Consider the following 23,669-nt stretch of genomic DNA (forward strand, 5'->3'; position numbering starts at 1 on the left):
TAGCTTACTGAACCGGCTACATCAGACTGCTACAAATATACATCCCAGAAAATTAAAGGGGGAAAAACGAGAGTTTTGATCAGTTTGTTTTGCATTGTAAAATAAAAATGCACCTTTTTCTTCAGACAGACGGTAGAAAGGAGCCTTTGGTCACTGCGCGTTACAGCTTTATTTCAAAGGTGGATCGAGTCGACCGAAGAGCGATGCACGCTACCTCCTGATTTTCCCTTTGAAGACAAAAACTGCAGCGCAGCTTATGTCCTTTACAAAACAAAGGTTTTTCCTTAAAGCTAGAGGTGACAGAAAAATAGAAAATCTCCGTAAAACTGCGACAGGCCTCCCCGTGTCCGTAAAATACAAAACGTGTACAAACTCCTCGCCTCTGGCCCCGAGAGAACAAAGAGAGGAGATGAAAGGAATTTCTAAGAGGGGGAGACACAACAGGTCACATGACTGCAGACTTAAGTCCCAACAACATTCATTTGTGCTGTGATGTTCACATGTGTGTGTGTGGGGGGGGGGGGTCTCCATCGTGCGTGTGAACCTGCAGGGTCGTGTTGTGATGACGCAGCAGTTTTGGAGCCCATCTGGTTTAGAGCTCTGAGGGAAACGAGAGGCCAGAGAAGGCACTTGGAAGGGCGGACGTCTCCTGGAGTTCCGGTCCTTTCCTTCTTTACAAAATGTGGGCTGGTTGGTTTCCTGAAGCGGCTTTTGCCGGTGCCGGTTGTCCAGAGGAGAGACTGACAGAGGCCAAGGCCAAAAAAAAATGGGGGGGGGGGGGGACTTACAAAGATAAAAACAAACGAGGTTTTCAAGCTTCCTGCCGTCTCCTCATCCCTCGATGGTGACTTCTGGAACGACATGTCCGCTCAGCGAAGACTCCACCGCCAGCTGCTTCTGACACGGCATTTCACACACTTCCAGCTTCGGCTCTTCCAGCTTCGGCTCTTCCAGCTTTGGCTCTTCCAGCTTCGGCTCTTCCAGCTTCGGCTCTTCCAGAGGAGCGTCTAAACACGCCTGTCCATCTGCATCCTGGAGGAGAGGACAGGATAAACAGGAGGATTCCAAACACAGCGTTTCAAACGGGTGCTCGTAATCACGAAGGTGACTCGGTACCATCGCTTCTTCTGCAGGTGGAGCAACCACCTCGGCAACAGACTCAGCAACAGACTCATTCGAGGCTTCTGATTGGCTGTTGAGAGCTTCGCTCATCTCCACGGTTTCCTAACGCAGACACCAGAGGCAGCATTGAAATCTCTGAACATCAGCGATCACGATCTCTTTGCACCTGAGAGGCGGCCTGTCCCTCACCAGCTGGCCCGAAGATTCTGCGATGGCGACCTCCACTGCCTCGGCGGTCTCCGTGACAACAAAGTCATCGGCCAGGTTGTCAACGATGTCCTGGTTGGTAGGGAAGGGGAAGAAAAAGGAGGACAAGAGGACAAAGTCTGCATGTTACAGACGTTAAGCTCCTAAACTCAGAGATGAGATGTGTTCAGGCTAATGTAGCAATGAGCTTCTCCCTTTAGTGGGAGGGGAAGACTTCAGTCCAAATTCATGATAACGCTTCCAGAGGTCAGGTTTTACCTCTTTCACCTCGGCTGCAGATGCTTCAGCCTCTTCTAGCGGAGCGTCTCCAACCTGCCGATGCAGCAGACATGCAACACTGAGCGTGTGGATGAAACCCTTGGTGCTTCTTAAGCACGGGTTTTCACCCTGAGGTGCACTTCCTGCTGGACCCGATGGCTTTGGTGGGCTGAATACTCACCCCTTGGATTTCCATGGGCTGGACAGGAGCATCCTGGGGCACCTCTGTCTTGGTGATGAGGTCAGTGGTCTCAGCAGAGACTTCAGATGCTTCTTCTGCAGCCAGGACTTCCATTTCTGCCTCTTCCTCCTCTTCCTCCTCCCCACCAGAGACGATTTCAGTAATGGGTTCGGGCTTGAGAACGTCGGCGGCGACCTCCACCTCTGCCGGTTCTACGGCGGCCTCTGCGACCGCAGCCGGTTCCTCCACCGGGGATACTCGGCCTCCAGCCTGTGCTGTGACCTCGGGCTCCTCGGGGGCTTCCGTGATGGCCACTTCCATCTCAGTCTCCACGGGGGCCTCCTCCTCTGCGGGGGCCTCGGGCTCCTCTTCAGTTTTAGCTTCAAGGGTTTCATGCCTCTGCAGGGAGAAGATCCAGACATTAAATTACAAATTTTCAGCAACCGGATGGTCTGGGAATTTCTTCTCACCAGTTCAGGCTCTGTTGTCACAGTTGCTGTTTCTTCTGTTAAGATCTGGAGAAAAAAGCCAACAAATTCATTAAATCAGTGAGATAGTTGACAGATAAGAGACGCTAATGAGCTAGCTGATCCCGGCTAACCTGTAGCATTCATTTCCACTGAATCAGAAGAAATTCACATCAGTTGTGTCATATGGGGAGAACCTTCAGAGTTCTGCACGCTGGCTTTAGTGGCTTTTCTCTCTGGAAACAACTTCAGCCCGCTGATCTCAGAGCTGTGCTGCGCCCGCTGGTTTTTATTTGTGACGCTTATGTCACCAAAACCTTTATTGGAAAACTCTGTTTGCCCCACTGCAGCTGCTTTAAACCAGTAAAATGCGAGTGGAAACTGGGAGCAACACCAAATTACACTGAAACACACGATTGTTGCTCAATATTAAGAGCATAATCGTGCGAATTACGAGCCCCAAATAGGAAAATGCATGCGCAGGAAGGGGGTTAAGGGTGTGTGCGGGTACCTCAGTCTCCTCTGGAGCTTCTGCTGGAGCCTCAGCTGGAGAACTCACCTTCAGAGGAACAGGGGTGAGAAGTGTTACAGGAATCAAACAAAAGGAGACGAGCACGTTGTCGTTACCAAAATAAAATCAGGAGAACCGTCAAAGCAAGGATGAAAACTTGAAAAATTCAAACTATTTGGTGGTTGTTGGGTTTTAAAGGTCATATTCTGGGAGGAGCGCATAGATGCTGTGAGGGAACTGTGCCGGGAGCAAACCAACCTTCTGCTTCTCACGCACCCGTCCCGCCGCGGCTGCTCTGTCCTGGAGGGGTTTTCACAATTCCAAATGTCAGTTTGAGATGTTTTACATCTCTGCTGCTCACTTTGGGTGTGATTTGACGGACCAAGAGGCTGATTATTGTACATCCAAGACAACAATCACCTATAAATATTGGATGTCCTCATCTGTGAATTATTTAGTGACTTTTGAAGCGGCCTCTTTCTGGGACAAGCCTGGTGCCTTCGGGCTGGGGCTGGGAATTCACGACGTCTGCAGTTAAGCTCCAAAATGCAGCTGAGAACGGTAAATAATGACCCCGGGGAGGAACAATCTTTGTTTCATCGAACAAACAAACACACGAACGACCGTCTCCCATAAAGTACACACACGCCCTCCCAAACAGCCACAGAACAACGTGTCCCAAACCGATCGGCACACGGACGCGGCCTCCTGCTCACTTCCAACACCCAGATCTGGAATCCTAGACGTCGGGGCAGGCCTGAACTCAGGAGCTGAAGAATCTGAAGCATCTGAGGGGACTTTTTTTTTTGGCTGAGTCGGCACAAAGCCCTCCAGCGCTTCAGTGCAAACAGACTCGTAAAACCTGGTTGCGCTCGTTGGCGTGCTGGAGTGCTGACCTCGCATGCTTCTGCCACAAGGTGATAGCCTTTGAAATGGAAGGCGAAGCGGCTAAAAGGATCAGCGCTCGCATCGCTGAGCTGAGGCGACAGCTGTCGGAGCTCCTCTGAGCTCGGAGGCGACTCAGCCGTGGACGTCCTGAACCCCCCCGCTGACAGGAAGAGGGAGCTTTCGTGCAAAAATCCGTGCGCAGGGTCAAGATAACGTGGGCCCAGAGGTGCCCGAGAACAAGAGGAGCGGAGAAACGGCAGGATGCAGGAGGGTGGGGGGGAGTTTACAAGGGGAGGGACTGGGGGGGGGTTAGAGGACTGGAGAATCAGAGCAAGCTGGTACATAATGTTCTGAGGCACATCGCAGACGGGGCAGGTGTTGGAGGGAACTCACCTGCGTCTCCGCGGCAACTCCAGGAAGCGCCCTGCGACCCCAGAGCCAGCTGAAAACCAGCCCCATTTCAGAAGTTCTTGTGGTAAACCTGTGTCCTACTGGCTGACCGAGCAAGTGGCGTCCACTTCTAGCCCGTCTGCTCGGAGCACATTCAAAAAAAAACAGGCAAAAGAAAGGTAGCGAGTAAAAGCCGCCGCCACTCCTCTTGCGCAGGTTCAAAAAACTGAAGCGTCCGTGTCAGCTCCGACACCGACTGTGGCACATCTGCAGGCAGTAAAGGAGGAGCAGAGAGGGGAGGAATAACGAGGGATGGGTGGCTGGAGGGAGGGAGGGAGGGAGGGAGGTGGGCATGGAGCCTGTGGGTGTGCGCTCAGCGAGGGGATGGGGGGTCCGTGTCACACCCATCATCCTCCCCTCTCGCATGCCTACAAAAACAGCTTACGTGTGCGAGTGCACGTGTGCGAGTGCACGTGCGCGCGCGCGTGGCCATGGACGTGCAGCCTGCAGTCGACCGGCTGAACATTCTGTTCTCAAACGGGACTTTGTGGACACCTTTTAGGGTCAGTTTTAGCTTTTGTGAAGCTTTAACCTGTGATTTCGTCGTCTCCCCGAACGAGCACAAACCAGGACCCGCGTCTTTGAAGTCCAGAAACGAGTCCTCCTCCGCGGGACGATTCAGGAAGTTTCACAAATGTTCTGTCTACTTGATGGACGGAGCTCCGACACTTTAGGGCCACGGATTTCCGTGCGGTGTCGAAGGTCAAGAGCAGCAGCCCCGCCCTCTCCGTCGTTGCCACCTCTTTGTTAAAGGGAACAAGTTGTTCTTTCTGCCCCACACCTACCGTCCCTCCCTCCTCCCGGCCCGTTTGACCCCCACAGCATTTTTACGGTTCCCCCACAAAGACCCAAACAGGCAGCTCTTTCTGCAACCTGACGGCCTCCTGCAGAACTGCTGCCTTTAACTCTTTCCTGACCTTCTGGACGCCGCCTCCGGCGCCCGTTCAGCCTGGCCACGAGGCGCTTCTCCTTTCTTACCTGAGTACCTGCTTCAGTGTCAGGAAGGGCCGCTTCGGCCTCTGGTGTCGCCTCAGATTCAGCTTCGGCCGTCTCCGTGGCGACGGGCGTCTCTCCAGCTCCCACATCTGCAGCTTCGGCCTGCACTTCTGTCGGAGACGCCGCCGCCGCCGCCGCCTCGGGCTCGGGCGTGACAGGTTTACTTATCACTTCTGAGGTGGTAACGGCCTCTAGGATCTTTTGGGGAGCGGGCGCTGTGCATTTGAGCCTGGAGGCTGCCGCCGGGGGGACGCTCGCCCCAGTCCCCCGGCTGGCTTTGGCGGGCGGGTTGGCTGCATACTGCTCTTCAAGAATTCTCCTCTGGGCCTGCTGCAAAGGAGGAAGAACCACGGATCAGGATGATCAAGAACCGTCTTTCAGAGTGTCTTCTCGCCCATTCATTCTAAGGTTTGGTCTTTTCCTGTCGAAATTTTTAAAAAAACGATGCAGCCGAAGCGTCGGTGGTGATTCTGTCACCAGCGAGGTTCTGATCTGGGTGGTTTTTTTCCGTCTTTGGGTCCGATCTGGCGCGTTTCTGTGCTAAAGAAGGCCACGCGTCCCATTCCAGCCACGTGCGAGATGATTTCAGCACCCTCCCCTGGAGGGGAACGGTGAGAGAGGGGGCAGTGGTGGAGAAGAGGAGTGGTCTCTGGGAGTGGGCCCAGTGACGGTGGCCAGATAATGGGAGCTAATTAGTTGAATCAGAGCCGTCCTGACAGGTCTGGTGAAGCGGGAATGGAAACCGCTGGAGTCAGCAGCACTGCTGGGTGCCCTGCGGGCCAGACAGTCGACCTAATCACATCATAATCAGCTTATAATCGGGTTACAATCACGGTGCGTAAATGCTTTTGTTAGGACAGGAGCCAGTCGGGCACTGGCAGAGCCAACCAGACTTGTGTGTACATGTGGTAGCGTCTGTGGAGTCACCGTCAAAACAACCCCGCCACCACCACCCCCCCACAGCTGACCACAAACAGCCGCGTTGCCCGTGGGATATTTTATTACACTGAGGATTTAAGGAGGAAACCCTTCAGCGGAGTTTATGTGAACGTGTGTCAGGGAGGGGAGCGCTCGGCCTCTTCTCCGAGGCTCTTAAGCGTGTCCAGGCCACGGCTGAAGGTGACCGGGGGGGTCACGACTATCTAGATGCTGCAGCCAGACACAGTCTGGCGCTGCTTTGATAAAAGTAAAGCAGGACATTCTTCAGCCCAGAGCAGTTGCGTGTGTGTGTGTGTGTGTGTGTGTGTGTGTGTGTGTGGTGTGTGGCGTTGGGCCATGGGAAAACTGAAGAAGTGAAATTTCTCCCCCGGCCACGCCCACTCCTCTTTAGGCACTGAATGTTCAGAAGTCAAAAGTCTCTCCTCGGGCACAGGAGGGCAGTAAAACAGGAAAGACGAAAGTTTTTACTCATTTTAACGAGGCAAAGGCGCAGAAATGTGAGCAAGGACGATGGACCGGACCGATTTCTAATGTCAAAGGTGGGGAGAAAAGATGCGCATTTAAAAAAACCAGATATGACCGGATTTTTTTTTTTTTTTTTTAAAGGAGAGTTTGGCCTTTTTCTTTGCTCCTCAGGTGAATAAAAATGAAATGCAAAATCCTCTTACCACCCTGGTCATGCGGCGCTTGTTCTTCTTCCTCTTGCTGGGCATTTCGGCTGCGTGTTGATGGAGGAGCAGAGAGGAGCGGAGAGGAGCAGCGAGGAGCGGAGCGGAGCAGAGAGAGCAGAGAGGAGCGGAGCGGAGCGGCGACTGAGGCGGCGCAGCTCGGTGGGATCTTTACCTCTGCACGCGACCTATAAGACTGCGAGGGGGCGTGGACAGCGAGAAGCGCGCGCGTGCGCGAGCGGGCGTCAGACCCCCGAGGACACCCGAGTTGGGGAGACTTGACGTGGATTACGTAAGAAGCGTCATTATTTCACGCGCCTTATTTTGCCTGGTTTGGACAGAGCGCGGCGGCCACTCAGACGGTCACTTTATTTACAGGTGATTTCAGAGACGCTGCGAAATGTCCCGGATTTGGAGCACAAAGGTCCTTTTTCCGCTGCCACCCGCGACCGCTCACTCACGCGCAAATTCAAAAACCAAAGGCGGGTCTGACGTCACAGCGCTGCAGGTGATTCTGACGTCATACAAGCGAGTGCCTGTATAGCTGCCTATGCGTGAGGAAAACAACGTTTAGATGGCAGTCACCAAGCAGACACACACACACACACACACACACACACACACACACACACACACACACAGTCTCGATTCACGCTCATGTGTTTTCTTCCATCCCGGTTGCTGGGATGCTGATGAACGCATCTATGGAACTAAATCTTTCCTTTTTTACTCATGTCATTAGCATTAGTGCAATCATTAGTACCTGTGGCAACAGTGTGTAGTGTAGCTGCAGGACTGATGTAACCCCCCCCCCCCCCACAACACACACACACATGCACACACACCACTGTATTTTTTGCAATGTAAATATTTCAACAATGCCCCAAGCAACAGTGCTACGGTTCTTTAAACTCCTCTGACGATGTTTTCTAGGGATTATTTAGAGCACATTAGGAATATGTTAGAATACATGTTTTGGTGACTGAGTCACAGTTTGTTAAAGCAAAGTTAAAATTAGGAAAGAACAAGATTTTCAAAAAGTAAACTAATCAGAGGAGAAGGAGTATCTTCAGACCTGGGATATCCTAAACTGTAGTGTATCACACACACACACATCACACACACACACACACACACACACACACACACACACACACACACAGAGGAATGTTTTTCGTCAACAAACACCCGTCCCATTCCAAAGTTACCACCCCTGTCCAGCAGTGCAAACACACACAAAGACTTCCTAAATAGGACATTTTAGAATTGGCATTTTTAGATGTTTTGGCATCTTCTGTTTAAAAACATCCTATAGGAAACGCGAGGCAGAAAAAATTGTAATAATGGAAAAAATGGAACTTTATTTCACTTTATTTATTCATTTATTTATTATTTCACTTCAAAGGTGAATGGTTGTTCTAACGAGTTTTTTTTAAACTAAAATGTTTCATCCTTTGTCTTTAATGACCTCGGTGGGGCCAAAGGTTAACTGTCAGCTGCTTCATTAGAAAAACCTTTAAAAATGCAGCAAATATGTTTTAACAACTTTATTATTTTTGCAGGGCAACCAAATTTAAGTATGATTTTCATTATCAATTCTGGCGCTGTCTGAATTGCACATTGACATTACCTCACATGTTTTTGTGTTCTCTTACGATTCCAATAATATTAAAGGTTATTGAAACATTAAACCAGGTTTTGGAACGATGAGTTTTACTTCCGCTGTGAATTTAAATGTGATAAGTTTTTTCAAAAATTAAAAAAAAAAAACACCAACATTCTTGAGTGGATCTGTCTCCCTCTGCTGGTCACACCGTGTATTACCTCCACCAGCTAAAACCAGGTCTTGCGTATTCAGAGGAGCCAGAGAATGATCAAAGTTTCAGTCAGTAGGCATTAAAACAGAGGAGACATTTATAGATTTGAAATGCTGCCTAAAGGCAACATTGTCAACAATAGATTACAGCTGATCCTTTACTGAGGGGGGAAAGAAAGCTGCTTAGTTAAATATTAGTTAACAAAGAGCAGAGATAACGTCAGGCCGCAGGTAGGAATGACCTGCTGCATGTCAGCCCTTCATACTGGGCGAAACTTTAAGGCAGCACCACCAGGAGGTCTAGTTCCAACCCCCCCGCATATAAAATTCCTGGCTCTCCTGATCACCTCAGACATCCCAAATGTTGCCCAATGCTGATCCCAGAACACAGAACATGTCGACATGTTTTGTAACAGAACGTGGAAGAGGCAGAGGCAGCAACGCCGGTACAGAATGTTGCAACAGTCTGCACGATAGAGGAAAACACACTGTATGTCCCTCTCAATTGCTGCCTTATCTCCGCTCGGCTGCCGACCTTTGCCCTCCCATTGAAATTCTATCACCGCTTGTTCTGAATTACATGATCTGACATAGACCAGCACATCTCAGTCCGATCACCATAAAGTTCTTGATTGCGTGTGTAAAATGACAAAGCATTTGTCAAAAACAGAGATTCGGAAGACGTTTAGCAGTTTTTTCCTCCCGTGTGTCTGTCTGTTGTTACTATAATAAAATAAAAAAAGCCCCGATAATCCTTAAAAAACAACCCAAATCACGGATGTGCATCCCTCCACTCAACAAATAAAAAGAAAATAAGAAAACAGGATTTTTATTCCTTAAAATACTTCCTTCCTCATATACATATAAACTGTACATACAGATATCACAGTCTTTTCTTTTTCTGAATTAAAGCCAAATATAAATACGTGCGCAATTGTACAAAAAGCAGCTGTTTGGCTTTCAGGAAGCCGCTCTCATTAAATCAAAGTCCCCATTTTACGGGAGCTCATTTTGAATTTCCTTAAATTGCACAGTGTTCCAGAGGCGTATAAAAAAATCACGTGCATAGATTCTGTTTATCTCTCGGGCGGCTCAGCGAACACGTTTCAGAGGCTCCTTTTGGCGCTCGCGCCTGTAAACGCGTCGCCTCTGCAGACCGTTTCCTCGTGGTGCGTTCACTGTCATTCAAAAACAAGGTGTGTGTGAGGTCAGCACAGGTGCGCTGTGATGCTCCCGTTATTGTGTTTGTGGCCGAACCTCGTGGGTGTGGGGCGGGGGTGTGATGGGCAGCACCGCGGGGGCGTCTTCCGTGTAGGCGGGAGGGAGATCCTCGGGTTTGAATCCCAGCTGTGAATAGACACAAATTTCAGGAGCGGAATTTCAGGAACATTTCGGGTTTTTGTGGCACTCGACCCACCTCGTTGTAGGAAGGCGGGGGCCCGCAGCTGACGGTGCTGTACTGTGGTGGCGGGTGGTCCTGGCTGTAGCGGGGATCCCTGCTGGGATCCTCCGCGTCGCGGAGCGATAAGTTTCCAGGGAAGGGGATGAAATATATAGAAGGGGGCTGCCCGTCGTGGGCGGTGCGTCGCCATGCCTCCCGCTCCATCTGCGCCTCCCTGTAACGGTGGCACACCCGGCAGAAGCTGGTGCAGAACAGGATGGAGAGCCCCACGCCCAGGATGCCCAGGAAGATGCTTGAAGGAGAAGAGGAGGTTGAGGATGATGAAGAAGCAGACCGCTCCCCCTTAGCCCTGACCTCAGGAGCTCTTATACAACAGCGTTATCATGGTGGAGGTCACCGAGGATGCGGCTTTACTGTCCTGATACAGATAGCTGCTCCTTTAGCCAACAGATGATTACATGAACTTATGACTGGAGAAGAGAGAAGCTTGAGTCCGACTCTTCAGTCAGGCGCTGAATAAGTGAATAAATGTGTCACTAATGTGGTGTAAACACCACAATGACCAGGAATTATGACTCAAGTGTAAACATCACTTTAGCAAGATTCCAAATTTGAACTATTTTCCACTGTGTCAAATGAAAACAAGATGAAGTCAAAAACAGCAACATAGGAGCAGGAACGTCACCCAGACCCCGGATCAGACAGGTTCTGACACAGATGATAGAGGAGAGAGAGGAGCGTGTCTTACTCTAGGAAGGGGAGGAAGTCATCGCTCATGGTTAGAGGTGTGTGGAGGATCTCTCAGTGGAGCACAACAGACCGGGGGGGGCAGGAAGCTCAGTGGGAATCTGAGGAGGATAAAACGTCACAAGTCCATCAGTGTTCCTGGAGCTCCTGGAAATATACTTTGACCCGAAGACCCATAAATGTTTAGTCTGAGGATATTTTATGGCTGTGCTGAGACCGGTGACGAACATCACGCGTGTTCCAGGCTGAACCGGCTTTAACTCGCTCTACCTGTCAAAGGTGTCTCGATCAAAGAGGGTTGTTGGCAGGGGCGCCGGGGTCACTAATGACGGCTCATTGGGGGGTTTGGTATTTATTCCTGGATTCCTGAGTCCAGTTGCTGCTTGGTCCAGTCCCACGCCTAAAAAACCCCAGTTGGGTTCCTTCAAAACGCTCCTCGATTCACTTTCTGATGAGCTACAGATTCTAGTGATGAGACCAAACTGATGCGATTTCAGATTTCCTGTTAAAATCCAACATCAGGATTTCTTTTTCCTGAGGTTTTCCGCCTATGAGCTGCTTAAACTGGTAACAGCTAAAATAAACAGATCTATATTGAAGCGCTGCTGTCTGGTGATTACAGCTACATGATTTCCAACCCATAACTGGTCGTTAATACAATCTGGGAGGAATAAAAGGTACAAAGTAGAGCGGAGAAATCACATGAGAGGCAGGTGAAGTCAAAATTCAGCCCACACGACCCGGTGGAGCAGAGGGCCAAGTCTACAAGAACTAAACAAAGAGTCCCCAATGAGGGGTCGTGGTGGGGGGGCACTCACGGAGGGTTCAGGTTCAGGAACAAAAAACAGAACAAGAAGAAGAAGAATTTCAGGCTCTTACCTCCGGTCGGCTCGTCTCAGGCGTGTGACTGTGATGGAAAACTCAGTGGAGCAGAGTACACTTTCTATTGTGGGTGTGCTGCCAAGGTGGGCGGCGTGAGCGTGCGTGCACACGTGTGTGTGTCTGTGTGTGTGTGTCAGGGAGAGAGAGCAAGTGCAAAGCCCCGCATGTTTATCAGCCTCTGAATCACCTTTCAAAATCAGTTTCAGGGTTCTTTGTATCTATTACACACACCGTTGAGGGAATATGAACGTATGCGTGTGCCTGTCTATTTTATTAGCTTTAGCATTTAGCATTGGTTTATTAGTCTTTGCTGAAGGTCCTTCAGGTGGATTTTATGGCAGCGTTGGAAAAGATTTAAAGTGACAGACACCTGAGACCTGGCGGTCCATCTGGATTCAGGGACCCAAGGTCAAGTCCAGCAGAAAGTCTCAGTCTGTACAGGAAGAATTGTTTGTGAGAGTTTGTTCCTTCCATGTTTACTCGAGCAGAGTCCATACTGGCAAAATTGAGAGAAGAAATGATTCAACCGGGTTTTAGCGCCGACGGCCGCTTGGTCCCTCCTTTAAAGTTAAAGTTTACACATTTAGCTTTTTTTATGCTAGCAGAGTAACAGATCCAATACTGTGAGATCACGAGAGAGGAAAGAATCTGGACTCAAGACTCAGGATGGTTCATTGCTGCTTTACAAACGGCCCCCGCAAGACAAAACAGAGGTGGAAACACAATGTCAGAGACAATTTGTCATTCATTTTCCAGACCAGTAAAGCTGCTCTGAAAATTGCTCATAAAAAGCACCTGTAATAAACCAAAGTCCCGATCGTGGCCATCACATTGGAATCAATCAGATGTGAGCAGTTCCACAGAAAAGACGAGCGGCGTCGCCCCCCGTCCCGGTGTGGTGAGACCTTCTCCAGTCACTTCCTGTTTATTATAAAAATGCCAATTCTATAACGTCAGTGGGGGCTCGCAAGAGCAGCGCTGACCGATGACATCACTGAGGGGTTCCTACAACCAGATTAGGCTCCTGTCACATTTCAGGGGCGAAGGAGAAGAAAATAGAGACGTTTAAAGCGATTTCCAGCGCGTCCGCGCTCAGGAGTGTGATCATCATTAAGAATAAGAAGAAGCTCTTTTAAGTTCTTCTGCATCAGCTTCTTGTTTGTTTTGGGTTGAACTCCCAGCTGGGCTGTGACAGGACCCTTCTGGGCGGAGTCACCTCGTGCACAGCTGCCACTATAAATCCTCGTGCACCGTGTGGCTGCTGCGTTTGTCCAGCCAGGCCTGCAGATGAGGGAGGTGCGCGTCCATCCAGCGGATGTTGTCCCCGATGGTCTCGTAGGTCTGCTGGATGCACCTCATCTCCGAGCCCGTCTCCTCGGTTAAGGAGCCAAAGAAGAGCTTCACCTGAGCACAGAGCGGCCACATTTACAAGCCCGCACACTCCTGCGTCGACGCTTCCCCCCGCCCACTTACCTCGTCTAGCATCTCAGTGGTGGAATACTGGTTGGTGACTCCGTTCACCATGTAGGCGACGAGGCTCGTGCCCAAATCAAACCTGTGACGATCCAGGAAAGAGTTTTATTTCATCTACCAGCGGAGTCCAAAGTTCTAAATGAGTGCGCAGGTGCATCACGGGTCACACTCACTTCTTGATCAGAGTGTGCCAGTTGGCTCGCAGGAAGTCCCAGGCTAGTTTGTAGCCATGAGGGTTCCTGCTGATGGTGACGAGCACGTCCGGGAGGTCCTGCAGCTTCATCACCTCGCCCCGGAGGCTGTGCTCCATCATCCTTCAGACGCGGGGACGGGAAAATCGAGCAAATTTAATGATCAGATGTCAGGAGGAGGTGCTGTGTTTAGAACGGTAGGAGATGCTAGTGGGGGTGTGACGTGCCGCACCCACCTGGTGAGCTTGTCCTGCAGCGGGCTGAACGCCATCGCGACCTTCATGCGGCTTTTTACGGACATCTGCAGGGACGTGCGGTATTTCTCAAACAGGAAGTCCCACCCCTCCGGCGTTCGGGCTCCAACGGTAAACACCGCCATGGTGACGTCAACCGGGAGGCTGAGGACAAATCAGTTCCCTGTTAGCTGTCGCTAACGGTCTCACAGTTTTAACGCTCACGGGGGGGCGGCGACCCCTGACCTCATGTGGCCACCAGAGGCCCTCCACGCGTTGAAGAGTTGGGTGGCTTTTTCCACACAGGGAGGGTAGTTCCTGACGGAGCCGAACAGCAGCAGGTAGCTCCTCAGAACTCGCTCCGACACTGATCCGGAGTCAGTCCACTCCTGCCGATCGATCAGGCCGCGGAACAAATCCACGATGTAGCTCTGGAAAACGCGCACGGAATGTGTAGGAAGCAAAAGAGCAACGGCGGTGCGGTCCACGGCTGGCCTGTGTTCTAACCTTCATCCGGTTCTCCAGAGCAGCCATGTCCCTCTTCTCCATCAGCTTGTACAGAGGTACGAGCTCCTGGAAGCCCTGGGTCACAGCCATGGTCTCCGTCTCTCTGGACAGATACAGGGACAGTTCCAGAGCCGTGTCCAGCCTCACCTTCCCCACGCTGCAACAAAAGACAGGAGTGAAGGACGGAGCGGCGGGAATTCCACGTTCCGGGACGTTGTGCCGCTTCTTCCGACGGACCTGACCAGCTGGAAGACGTCGTGGACGAGGCTGGCCCGGTCGTTGCTGGTCAGCACCGTGTGGTTGTGCTGCAGCAGGTTGATGATGGCGTTCCAGCCGTCGCCCTCGTAGTGGACCATGTAGTAGCCACTCATGTCCACGTTGAACTTCACCCAGTCCACCTCCTGGGGGAGGTAGAGGACGTCTGCACGGAGACGGATGGACAAAGACGTGTTTCACTTCTAGATTTCCTCAATGATCAAGAGTTTAACGTCGATATTAACCCGTCTTTGTCTTCAGGAGGAAGCGGCGGATGGTGCTGGAGGCGCTGGTCACGTAGGTCAAAGGGATCTGCCAGAGGAATCTATCGAGACACGTGGACACGTAGGAGACACGTCGGAAAAACAAGCAGTCCCCTACGGGAAAGACAGGAGTCTGTTTTTACCCGTCAGTGAGGGAGGGCTCATCTGTCTTCAGGTAACGCTCCTGGCTGAGCCGGACCTCGCGACCTCTGACCTCTACAGTGACCAGCGGGAAACCCTCTTGCAGTGTCCAGGTGTCCATGATGGCCTGGACGTCCAGCTCATCGCCAGAGTACCACTTCTGCACGCACAAAATACAACCCTGTGAGGTGCACGTGGTCAACAGCAAACGCGGCTTTTTTTTAAACGCGGACCAAACTTACGGAAGCTCCGGAGGGACGGTTCCGAGCGGAGCAGAATTCCGTATGTTTCCTGTCTCCTTTGTCCAGAAGATCTGGGCTGCAGAGCTGGTAAAGACCCGACCCAACAACAAACAGTCAGATGTGAACCCTCATGCACACTCATACTGGGAAAACAACTTTTGACTTTTAAAATCCCGTCTTTAACGGACAAATTAGGTCCTGCCGCGTCTTTTAGGCAAGTTCTAGTCTCTGAACCGCACGCACGCCCGCGCGTGTGCACGTGAGCACTCACGTCCGTCAGGCTCTCCCACAGGTGTCGGCTGACGGTGTTTTGGTAGCTGAAGCGTCTGAGGTATCGGATGATGCCGATTTCAAACGCCTCAGGAGTCACAAAGTCCCGCAGCATATTCAGGATACACGCTCCCTGGAAAACCAGGAAGGGTTATTAAAGCTGGCTGGTTTATTATGGACTCCAACACACCGGGATTGAACGGTTTATCCCAGTCCACAGGTTCTGACCTTGTCGTAGGAGACATCATCAAAGATCTCCTGGATCTGCATGGGATTCTCCACGTGAGTGGAGACAGGATGGGAGGAGGGGAGGGAGTCCACCTCCATGGCCTCAAAGCATTTCCCCAAGAAGAAGTCATCCTGGGACACAGCTTCCAATCATCCAACTATTCCTGCTTTATTGGAGTCTCAACAGTAAATCTTAGTCGAGGAATTCATTCGCTCACCACATGCAGCTCTGGGTTGGTGACGTTGACGGAAATGAACTCCATGAACTTGGCAAAACCCTCGTTGAGCCACAGGTCGTTCCACCACTCCATCGTCACCAGGTTCCCAAACCACTGGACACAGAAACGGAACCCGAGTCTCAGAAACGGAACTGGATCTTCCACCGTGAGAACAATTCATTTACTTGAAGTGATGAAACGTCGGTTACCTGGTGTGCTAGCTCATGCGCGATCACCTTGGTGATGGCCAGTTTATCCGAAGGGGACGATTTGTCGGGATCGTAGAGGAGGGCCGTCTCTCGATAGGTGGTCAACCCCCAGTTTTCCATCGCCCCAGACTGGAAGTCGGGGATAGCTGCCAGATCTGCAGGGAGAAGGACAACCTAAAGTTGGTGGCCTGGCGCCACACTCCTCCCATATCTCCACTGACCCTGTTTGGGAAGAGGATAAGGAATGTCGAAGTAGTCTTCGTAGAAGTCCAGGAGCCTGACGGCAGTGTCCAGGGCGAAGGCTGTCTGGTCGATCTTCTCCGGTACGGCGTAGACTGAAATCTACAATTACAGCATTTACAGTGTGAAGTGTGGTGGGGGGGGGGGGGTGGACGGGTGATGGACGTTTTCATCAGTCTCCTCACCTTCACGCCACGCTGCGTGGTCTTGCTCACAGACAGGAAGTCGGAGACGATGTACGCAACCAGGTAGGTGCTCATTTTCACCGTGGTGTCAAAGTGATCCTCCAGCAAGCCGCCCGGCAACGCCACCGTTTTCACCTGAGACACAGAAAGGAGACGTTAGACTAACCCTTAATCAATCCCGCAGACCCCAAACATGTCGGAAGACAAGCTAACCGCACGCCTACAGTGGGCATGTTGGAAACAGCTATGTGGCGAGGCTCCCGGATGATCCTGATGGTGAATTTGGCTTTAAAAGCTGGCTCGTCAAAACAGGGGAAGGCCGCGCGAGCAAAGGTGGCTTCAAACTGGGTGGACGCCAGGACCCTAAAGAAAGGGAAAGAAACGTTCCATCTACCGTGTCCCGCACCCAGGAATGATCTCAAAGACGTCTGAAGGAGAGGGAGCTCTCACCTGACGGCCCCGCTGCTGGTGTGGTAGCTGCTTTTGTAGAACCCATGGAAGCTGTCGGACAAGGTGGCGGCAAAGCCCAGCAGAACCTCGTAGGTCCTGCCTCTGGTCAGCAGGGTGTCTGACAGCAGGGCGAGCTGATGGAAGGGAGGATACTCCAGAACCCGGAGGGGCCGCTCGCCTTCGGGAGCCAGGAGCAGCGCCTCGGTGATCTGCATCTGCTTGGCGTGGAGAACGATGACGCCGGTGTCTTCGTGCACCTGCAGCTGGATACGGACGACTCCCGTGAAGTCGAGCGTGGTCAGGTTGGGGTGTATGCCCAGGTCGTAGTGGAGGGGGGACACTGTTTTGGGAAGTCTCATGTGGTTCCAGGGAAACGGCTGGCCACTGCTGGATATCAACACTTCCTTGTGTTGTTCTGGGTTTGGTGGCTTAGCTCCCGATGGGGAGGCAAAGAGGAGCAGCAGCAGCAGCAGGGGGGGGCTGTCCAACATGGTGTCCCTCGTCTGTAACACAGTAGTTAGAGTCATCGCTTCTAATTAAAAGTGCCTCATGATAATCTGGGAATCGTCAAATTACTGGAAATGTCGGCATTGTAGATGAAGAGAGGGACCATTGCGCGCCAATGTCTCCTGAATTCAATTTTAGTGGAACTCAAAATTTCTGAAAATGGTGGCTCATAAAGATGAAACACTTTCGATTTTGTCGAGACCATTCATTCGTTTAACCGCAGTCGCATTGGAGGGAGAACGTCCATTTCCCCAAAAGAGCTTATTGGATAAAGTGTCTAAGCATTTTAAACAGACACCTGAGAGATAAAACATGTCAACTTACTGTGTCGAGCTCCGCAGAAATAAGAAAGATTGAAAGTGAAACAGAAAGAGTTGCATGCTGGGTGATCTTCAGTCCTTCAGCTCATCACGGACGGAAGTCTGAGAAAAGAGTATTTATGCCATTTATTTTGAAACCCAACAAAGCCTGCATAGATTCCTGGTTTTATATTTATATATATTTAAAAATTACAATCAAGCCGGAACATTTCTAAAAGTAGGACTTTTAAAGAAAACGTCCCAGTAAACAGGAAGTCGTCATTTAAACATGCAATCACACCGATGACCACTAGATGGTGTAGTTGTTTAATAATGTTCACTTTTCAGAGTTCTTGTGGTAATAGACTGTCGTCTTGGTGCAATAATGAATGGATTTGATTTATTTTTAAATGTGTTTGCGTAATAACAAGTTATCGCGTAGATTTCTGATTGCATAAATGTGTGAATGATTCACAGTTTGATCTAAAGTCAAATTTGAACACTCATTTCATAACGGCTGGTACTGATTACAAGGATTAAGGTACTTTATTGTTGAGTTTTAGAAAAAGTCTCCACATAAACATTTAAATATGGTGGCATTCTGGGAACCCTGAAGCAGCACATCTATCTATCTATCATCTATCTATCTATCTATCTCTATCTATCTATCTATCTATCTATCTATCTATCTATCTATCTATCTATCTATCTATCTATCTATCTATCTATCTATCTATCTATCTATCTATCTATCTATCTATCTATCTATCTATCTATCTATCTATTCTTTAGTCAAAATGTCACACACTGAAGATATTTTACTTTTAAGCTGCATGAATACTCAAATCAATTGCTAATTTTGCAATGAGACCAAGCAAAAGATTGCAGACGTATATTTTTAAGGAACAAAAAGCGATCTAACCCCCCCTCCCCCCATCGACGCATAAACAAAAGGGGATAAAGTCCATTTTGACTGCAAACATTAATGAATAAACTTTACAGTGTCTCTTATGGGAGGTCACTCTGGCAGCGGCACCGGTGCTGAACACTGATCATCTGACAGATTTAGAAATCAGCGGACGCACTGTTGCCCAGAACCAAAGACGAGCCGGACTGAGTCCTTAAGCGTTTCAAGAAGGATGATAAAGATTTTGATCTCTCTGTTGTGCTGCGCTGTTCTTTTTACAGTCGGCATCTTAATTGGACACTATGGCATCCCCAAAAGCAGCAGCCCTCCACCGTCCTGGGTGTTAGAGGTGAGCAAAGATGTGGACGAGAGCTTCATTGAGACCTTTTTATCAGAGGTGGACAACCTCCGGATCCAGGACAACCTGAAGTAAGTTTGTGAAGGGTTTAGCTGTCGTTTGTAGTGTTTTGCTCAATCTTAATTGTCACCTTCCTCCACAGGGAGCTGACAAAGGTGCCCCACATGGCCACTACAGCCGGGGACGAGCAGACGGTGCAGTACATGCTGAAAAGGTGGCAGGATCCCGAATCGGGCCTGGACCAAGCGTGGAGGGAGGAATACAAGGTCTACCTGTCCTTCCCCGATCCCAAGAACCCCAACAAGGTCACAGTGGGTGAGTCAGGGTGCTGTTGCTGGGGTTATGACACATCTTTGTGACTTTTCACCTTCATTTTGGACTTTAAAAGTCTCCAGTCTGAGAGTTAAGTGTCCGACGCTGGCCAGTCACCCAGAACTTCCCGTTTCAGTGAGCCCATCTGGTGAGGCCCTGCACACGGTCCAAGAGAAAGAGAAAAACTACACCAATTCAGACCAAAATGATCCAGACGTGGTTCAGCCCTACGCTGCATACTCTCCTGCTGGACACGTAAAGGTAGGACCTTTACGGTAGAGGTAGAGCTCTAAGGTCCACCATCACTCAGACTCTGCTGTTCACAAAGGTGATGGATGTGGATTCTGACCAGGCTAACCTTCAATATTTGTGAAGCTAGATTTATCCCAACAAAATGAACACAGAATAATAAAAAAGAAGATACGGAGACAATTTCCACAAAGGGAGTGTTTTACTACACACACAAACACTGATAAGGTGAGAGGTAGCCTGTGTTGACAGAACTTCTGGCTGGAGATAAAATAAATTATGTAAAGGGGAGCTATAAACGTCATAACATTGAGGTGTCCCTTTGAGTCTCTTTGTGACTCCTGAAACACCCTTTTTTAGTCTTCAGAACAGTAATCAATGCTCTAATTGCTATAGATTGTTATTTATAGCTATCTGTGCACGTCCTTGCGAGTGCTGATGACTTTACAGGTTCTTACTGGTTCTTTGTGGTTAATAAAGCAGGCTGGGAATATCAGCATTAGGGGAAGTGAAGGCCATGATAAGGGCTGTAAAGTTAGATTAGTTCTCAGGCTCGTTGAGAAGAGAAAAAAGTATGTTTCCAGGGTCCTTGAATGCTACAATTAAATTAAAATTCAAGGACACAATGGAAAAGAAAATATTTGGTCTGGAAAACATAAAGTCAAAGAGGGATTAGAAACAAAAGGTGTTCATTGACTTGCTGCTGCTTTCCAGGGTAAACTGGTGTACGCCAACCAGGGGAAACCCAGCGACTACCTCCATCTCAACCGGACCGTGGACCTGAGGGGAACCATCGCCATCACCAGATACGGAGGAGCAGGACGAGGCGCTAAAGTGAGCTGACGAGATGTCCTGAAAATGCGCCTGCGTGTCCACGGTGGCGAGGAAAAACCTCGACTTGTTTTCATGCAGGCCATCAACGCAGCCCCCTACGGCGTCGTGGGCGTGCTCGTCTACACCGACCCTTTGGACATCAACGACGGACTGATGTCGGACGTCAACGAGACGTATCCTCACTCGTGGTACATGCCGCCGTCCGGCGTGGAGAGAGGCGCCTTCGCCACCAACTATGGAGACCCGCTGACCCCCTACCTGGCTGCCAAAGGTAACAATGTAAAGTTCGCTCCTGTGTGTTTACTGGCTGCTTTAATGACCGTTCTACTCATTAACCTGCAGAGGAAACGTACAGAATTTCCCCAGAGGACATCACAGGGATCCCTCCCATTCCAATTCAGCCAATCGGATTCGGGGACGCCCAAAGACTAATCTGGTTTGTCCTGGAGCAGGTGCACTTTAGAAATGGACAAGAGCAAAGACAGCTTGAGAACAACAGCTTTTTATTGGTTTATGCTTTTACATTGCTCACGTCAGCGAGCTGGGTGGAGACGCCGCTCCGGACGAATGGCAGGGTTCATTCCACTGCAAGTACAACTATGGAGGCCCAGGATTCAAAAACACGTCCACCTTCAAAGAAAGGTAACAAAATGCCCGACGTGTTCGGGCTTTTAAGCTTTTCCAGCTGCTTCCGGACTCGCATCTTCCTTTCCTTTTTCCCAGCGACGTGCAGATGAACATCAGCAACTACGGGGAAGTGAGGAACTCCTCCAACGTGATGGGTGTCATCAGAGGGAGCGTCGAGCCAGGTGAGGCTGAAATTCCCACCCGAGTCTGGCGAACATCCTTCCCGTTTTCCCTCTGCAGACAGGTACGTGATCTACGGCAACCACAGGGACAGCTGGGTGCACGGCGCCATCGACCCGAGCAGCGGCACGTCGGTGATGCTGGAGCTGAGCAGAGTGCTGGGCACGAAGGTCAAGCAGGGTGAGCTCTCGGTCAAAAGGAAGACCAACGCTTATTCCAGATGTGGAGTTTGACCTCTGTTGCTCTGGGAGGCAGGAACATGGCGGCCTCGCAGGTCGATCATCTTCGGAAGCTGGGGCGCTGAAGAGTTCGGACTCATTGGATCGGCAGAATACACAGAGGTGATGAGCAGACAAGCCTGTCGTTATATTACTAGATTACTATTACATCACTTTATATTACTAGATTTGCTCTTTATGTCTTGTTTATGACGACTCTTTTATCACTCCAGCAATATTTACCCAAGCTGAGCCAACGCACCGTTGCCTACATCAACGTGGACATTGCCGTCTTTGGTAAGAGGTTTTCATCTTTGCTGTTAGCTGCCAGGATGAAAGAAGGCTAACGTAATGATATCGTAATGGAATAAAAGGAGCATCAGTAGGAGGCTGGTCCTGCTCAAGGTTTCTTCCTGTTAAAGGGGTGTTTCTCCGAGCCCTAGTCTTCGCCACTTGTTTAGCTGAGTCCTTCTGGAGGATCTGAACCCGGAACCATAACAGACTCGTCTCCTCCCCGCAGCCAACGCCACCCTCAGGGCCTCGGGGATGCCGTCGGTGCAGAACGTCATCTTCCAAGCCGCCAAGCAGGTGAGCTCAAACCCCCGAGCGGACCCATCGCAGGCGCTGCGTCGGGAACGGGTCACCGGAACAAACGTTTCTTCTGCAGGTCGACGCGCCCGGAGTGGATTCAACGTCCGTGTATGAAAACTGGCTCAAATATTCCAACAGGACCAGCCCGGAGCACGGGACCATTCCCAGGTAAAGGGGTGTGACTTTATGAGGGTCTAAAGGTCACTGGGTCAAACTCTGGACAGACAGATTCGTCCCCAGCTTCACTCGTCTTAATGACGACTTAAGGGCACGTAGGCGATCGTGTTTGCAGACTTTTTAGATCAGGTGTATCGATTCCAGGATGGGATACCTGACAGGAGCAGGAAGTGATTACGCCGCCTTCGTCCATTACCTGGGAATAACGGCCTTGGACATGTCCTACACATACGACAGGGTAAGTCCAAACCACGGAAGCCAGTTTGTTTCCTCACGCATCCTGACGTACGAATGTTTCCTTCAGAGTAAAACGAACGCGCGGATCTACCCTGCCTACCACACGGCGTACGACACCTTCGATTACTGCTCCAAGTACATCGATCCTGGTGGGTGACGCCGCGCTCCGGGTTACGCCTGAAAGGTGGATTCGGTTCCTCACACGTTTGCATCTTGACCTCAGGGTTCCTCAGCCACCAGGCGGTGGCCCGGACCGCGGGGAACATCCTGATCCGGATGGCCGACAGCCTGGTGCTGCCGTTGAACTGCAGCGACTACGCCGAGAGCCTGGAGGACTACCTGAAGACCGCCGTGTCCCTGTACCAGGAGAAGCTGCAGACGTGGAACATCTCCATGGGTAACCGCGAGGAAGCACGGTAATTAGAGACGTGGGTACGTAAAGGAAGGGAAGCAACTGTTCCTGCTCCTCTCTTATAGAACCTCTCCAAAGTGCGGTGGCCAACTTCCGTAAGGCAGCTACTCAGATGGACCAGATGATCCATAGTTCGGACCTGGCGAATGAAACGTAAGAGAAATCCTTTAGAATCATGGTTAAGGTTTTTTTTTAAAAGAAAAATGACCCCCCCTCTCAGCCCACTGAAGGTCAGAAAGATCAACGACCAGCTGATGCTCCTGGACCGAGCTTTCTTGGACCCTCTGGCCTTCCCTGACAAATATGCGTTCAGGTACGGAACCCTCGCCGAATGTCCCATAATCCTCTTCTACCGACTTTATCTATACCTTCCTCTATACAGGCACGTGATCTGGGCTTCCAGTAGTGCCGGCAAGTCCACTTTCCCGGGTCTGGCCGATGCCTTTGCCAGTGCCGAGTCACCGGGTCAGCCCAGCGCCTGGGGCAAGGTCCACTATCACCTGTCGGTGCTGAGTCAGGCCATCAACAGTGCCGCCGACATGCTGGTGGAAGTCATATAGCCGAAGGAGGAGGACCCAATCGCTGAGGAAATAAAAAAAAATAAAGACAGAAACAGTGGGAGCAGATACACAAATCTCATCCTCTCTGTCTCAGAATTAACATATTTTATTATTAGACTTGGAACTGGAACTGGAACCAAAACCAGTTGTTGACATTTTTGGCTAAATTAAATTTGCTATACAGAGTGGACGGATATTGTATTATTCTAAGTTTGACTGTATGAGCTAAATATTACTTTCTGTGGTGTAATCATGTGATGAAAAGGTCTGATGGATCCTGTTAAAGGTGGGGAATAAATAAAAGCTGTTCTGTTTCTTGTGTAAGGACAGTGTCTTTCACACACAAATCAACCATCGCTTACAGTCAGCAGAACTTGATCCACCAAAACGTTCAACATTATTTGAGATTAATCGGCAACAATAAACTCTGCAGGCTTTAACCGTTTATTTTTCCAGTGTCGGATTCCCACGGCGGACCTGCCAATACCGGCCTCTGCCACTAGGGGTCAGAAAAGGGTTTTAAAAACCATCATGCCCGAGACAAAAGTGAACAAACACAAGA

The 23,669-nt window shown here is 50.3% G+C and overlaps 4 protein-coding genes and 1 long non-coding RNA gene across 14 annotated transcripts; 2 read left to right on the forward strand and 3 right to left on the reverse strand.

Moving 5' to 3' along the window:
• Window positions 1–145: 145 nt before the first annotated feature.
• LOC130526082 (fibrous sheath CABYR-binding protein-like) lies at window positions 146–7,273 on the reverse strand. 6 transcript variants are annotated; one of them, XM_057033456.1, is made up of 10 exons: window positions 6,688–7,273; window positions 5,063–5,410; window positions 2,747–2,794; window positions 2,239–2,283; window positions 1,769–2,170; window positions 1,588–1,641; window positions 1,312–1,401; window positions 1,117–1,224; window positions 978–1,032; window positions 146–917 (listed from the first exon to the last, which is right to left on the reverse strand). In XM_057033456.1, exons 1-10 carry the CDS (start codon window positions 6,730–6,732, stop codon window positions 832–834), a joined length of 1,281 nt encoding a protein of 426 aa, XP_056889436.1. In that variant the 5' UTR covers window positions 6,733–7,273; the 3' UTR covers window positions 146–831. The 6 variants fall into 6 exon arrangements, with proteins under 6 accessions (XP_056889436.1, XP_056889434.1, XP_056889435.1 ...); XM_057033454.1 differs by having other exon boundaries at window positions 146–928; window positions 959–1,032; XM_057033455.1 differs by having other exon boundaries at window positions 963–1,032; window positions 6,688–7,272.
• Window positions 5,405–8,011, forward strand: LOC130526085 (uncharacterized). Its single transcript, XR_008950653.1, has 2 exons — window positions 5,405–6,558; window positions 6,656–8,011. It is a non-coding gene; the product is annotated as an uncharacterized LOC130526085 (long non-coding RNA).
• Window positions 8,012–9,316: 1,305 nt separating this feature from the next.
• si:dkey-283b1.6 (uncharacterized) lies at window positions 9,317–12,410 on the reverse strand. 4 transcript variants are annotated; one of them, XM_057033462.1, is made up of 4 exons: window positions 11,905–12,410; window positions 10,654–10,753; window positions 9,921–10,197; window positions 9,317–9,850 (listed from the first exon to the last, which is right to left on the reverse strand). In XM_057033462.1, the coding sequence occupies exons 2-4, from the start codon at window positions 10,680–10,682 to the stop codon at window positions 9,740–9,742; spliced, it is 417 nt and encodes a 138-aa protein (XP_056889442.1). In that variant the 5' UTR covers window positions 10,683–10,753; window positions 11,905–12,410; the 3' UTR covers window positions 9,317–9,739. The 4 variants fall into 4 exon arrangements, with proteins under 4 accessions (XP_056889442.1, XP_056889440.1, XP_056889441.1 ...); XM_057033460.1 differs by having other exon boundaries at window positions 11,532–12,410; XM_057033461.1 differs by having other exon boundaries at window positions 10,923–12,410.
• Window positions 12,411–12,437: 27 nt separating this feature from the next.
• On the reverse strand, window positions 12,438–20,182 carry erap1b (endoplasmic reticulum aminopeptidase 1b). Its single transcript, XM_057033443.1, has 20 exons — window positions 20,164–20,182; window positions 17,471–17,568; window positions 16,640–17,142; window positions 16,414–16,552; window positions 16,190–16,324; window positions 15,986–16,106; window positions 15,765–15,919; window positions 15,556–15,669; window positions 15,338–15,469; window positions 15,111–15,242; window positions 14,840–14,923; window positions 14,600–14,757; window positions 14,439–14,518; window positions 14,176–14,359; window positions 13,939–14,095; window positions 13,678–13,862; window positions 13,435–13,596; window positions 13,181–13,321; window positions 13,008–13,089; window positions 12,438–12,938 (listed from the first exon to the last, which is right to left on the reverse strand). The coding sequence occupies exons 3-20, from the start codon at window positions 17,128–17,130 to the stop codon at window positions 12,768–12,770; spliced, it is 2,823 nt and encodes a 940-aa protein (XP_056889423.1). The 5' UTR covers window positions 17,131–17,142; window positions 17,471–17,568; window positions 20,164–20,182; the 3' UTR covers window positions 12,438–12,767.
• Window positions 18,415–23,431, forward strand: naaladl1 (N-acetylated alpha-linked acidic dipeptidase like 1). Of its 2 annotated transcripts, XM_057033445.1 has the most exons (19): window positions 18,417–18,781; window positions 18,853–19,025; window positions 19,159–19,283; window positions 19,986–20,105; window positions 20,184–20,376; window positions 20,448–20,541; window positions 20,643–20,747; window positions 20,829–20,914; window positions 20,973–21,092; window positions 21,168–21,253; window positions 21,364–21,427; window positions 21,651–21,718; window positions 21,798–21,889; window positions 22,043–22,136; window positions 22,203–22,284; window positions 22,359–22,532; window positions 22,613–22,700; window positions 22,768–22,860; window positions 22,930–23,431. In XM_057033445.1, exons 1-19 carry the CDS (start codon window positions 18,585–18,587, stop codon window positions 23,105–23,107), a joined length of 2,232 nt encoding a protein of 743 aa, XP_056889425.1. In that variant the 5' UTR covers window positions 18,417–18,584; the 3' UTR covers window positions 23,108–23,431. The 2 variants fall into 2 exon arrangements, with proteins under 2 accessions (XP_056889424.1, XP_056889425.1); XM_057033444.1 differs by having other exon boundaries at window positions 18,415–18,781; window positions 22,043–22,284.
• Window positions 23,432–23,669: the final 238 nt, after the last annotated feature.

This window comes from Takifugu flavidus, chromosome 5 (genome assembly GCF_003711565.1).
Source record: "Takifugu flavidus isolate HTHZ2018 chromosome 5, ASM371156v2, whole genome shotgun sequence".
Taxonomy (NCBI): Eukaryota; Metazoa; Chordata; class Actinopteri; order Tetraodontiformes; family Tetraodontidae; genus Takifugu; species Takifugu flavidus.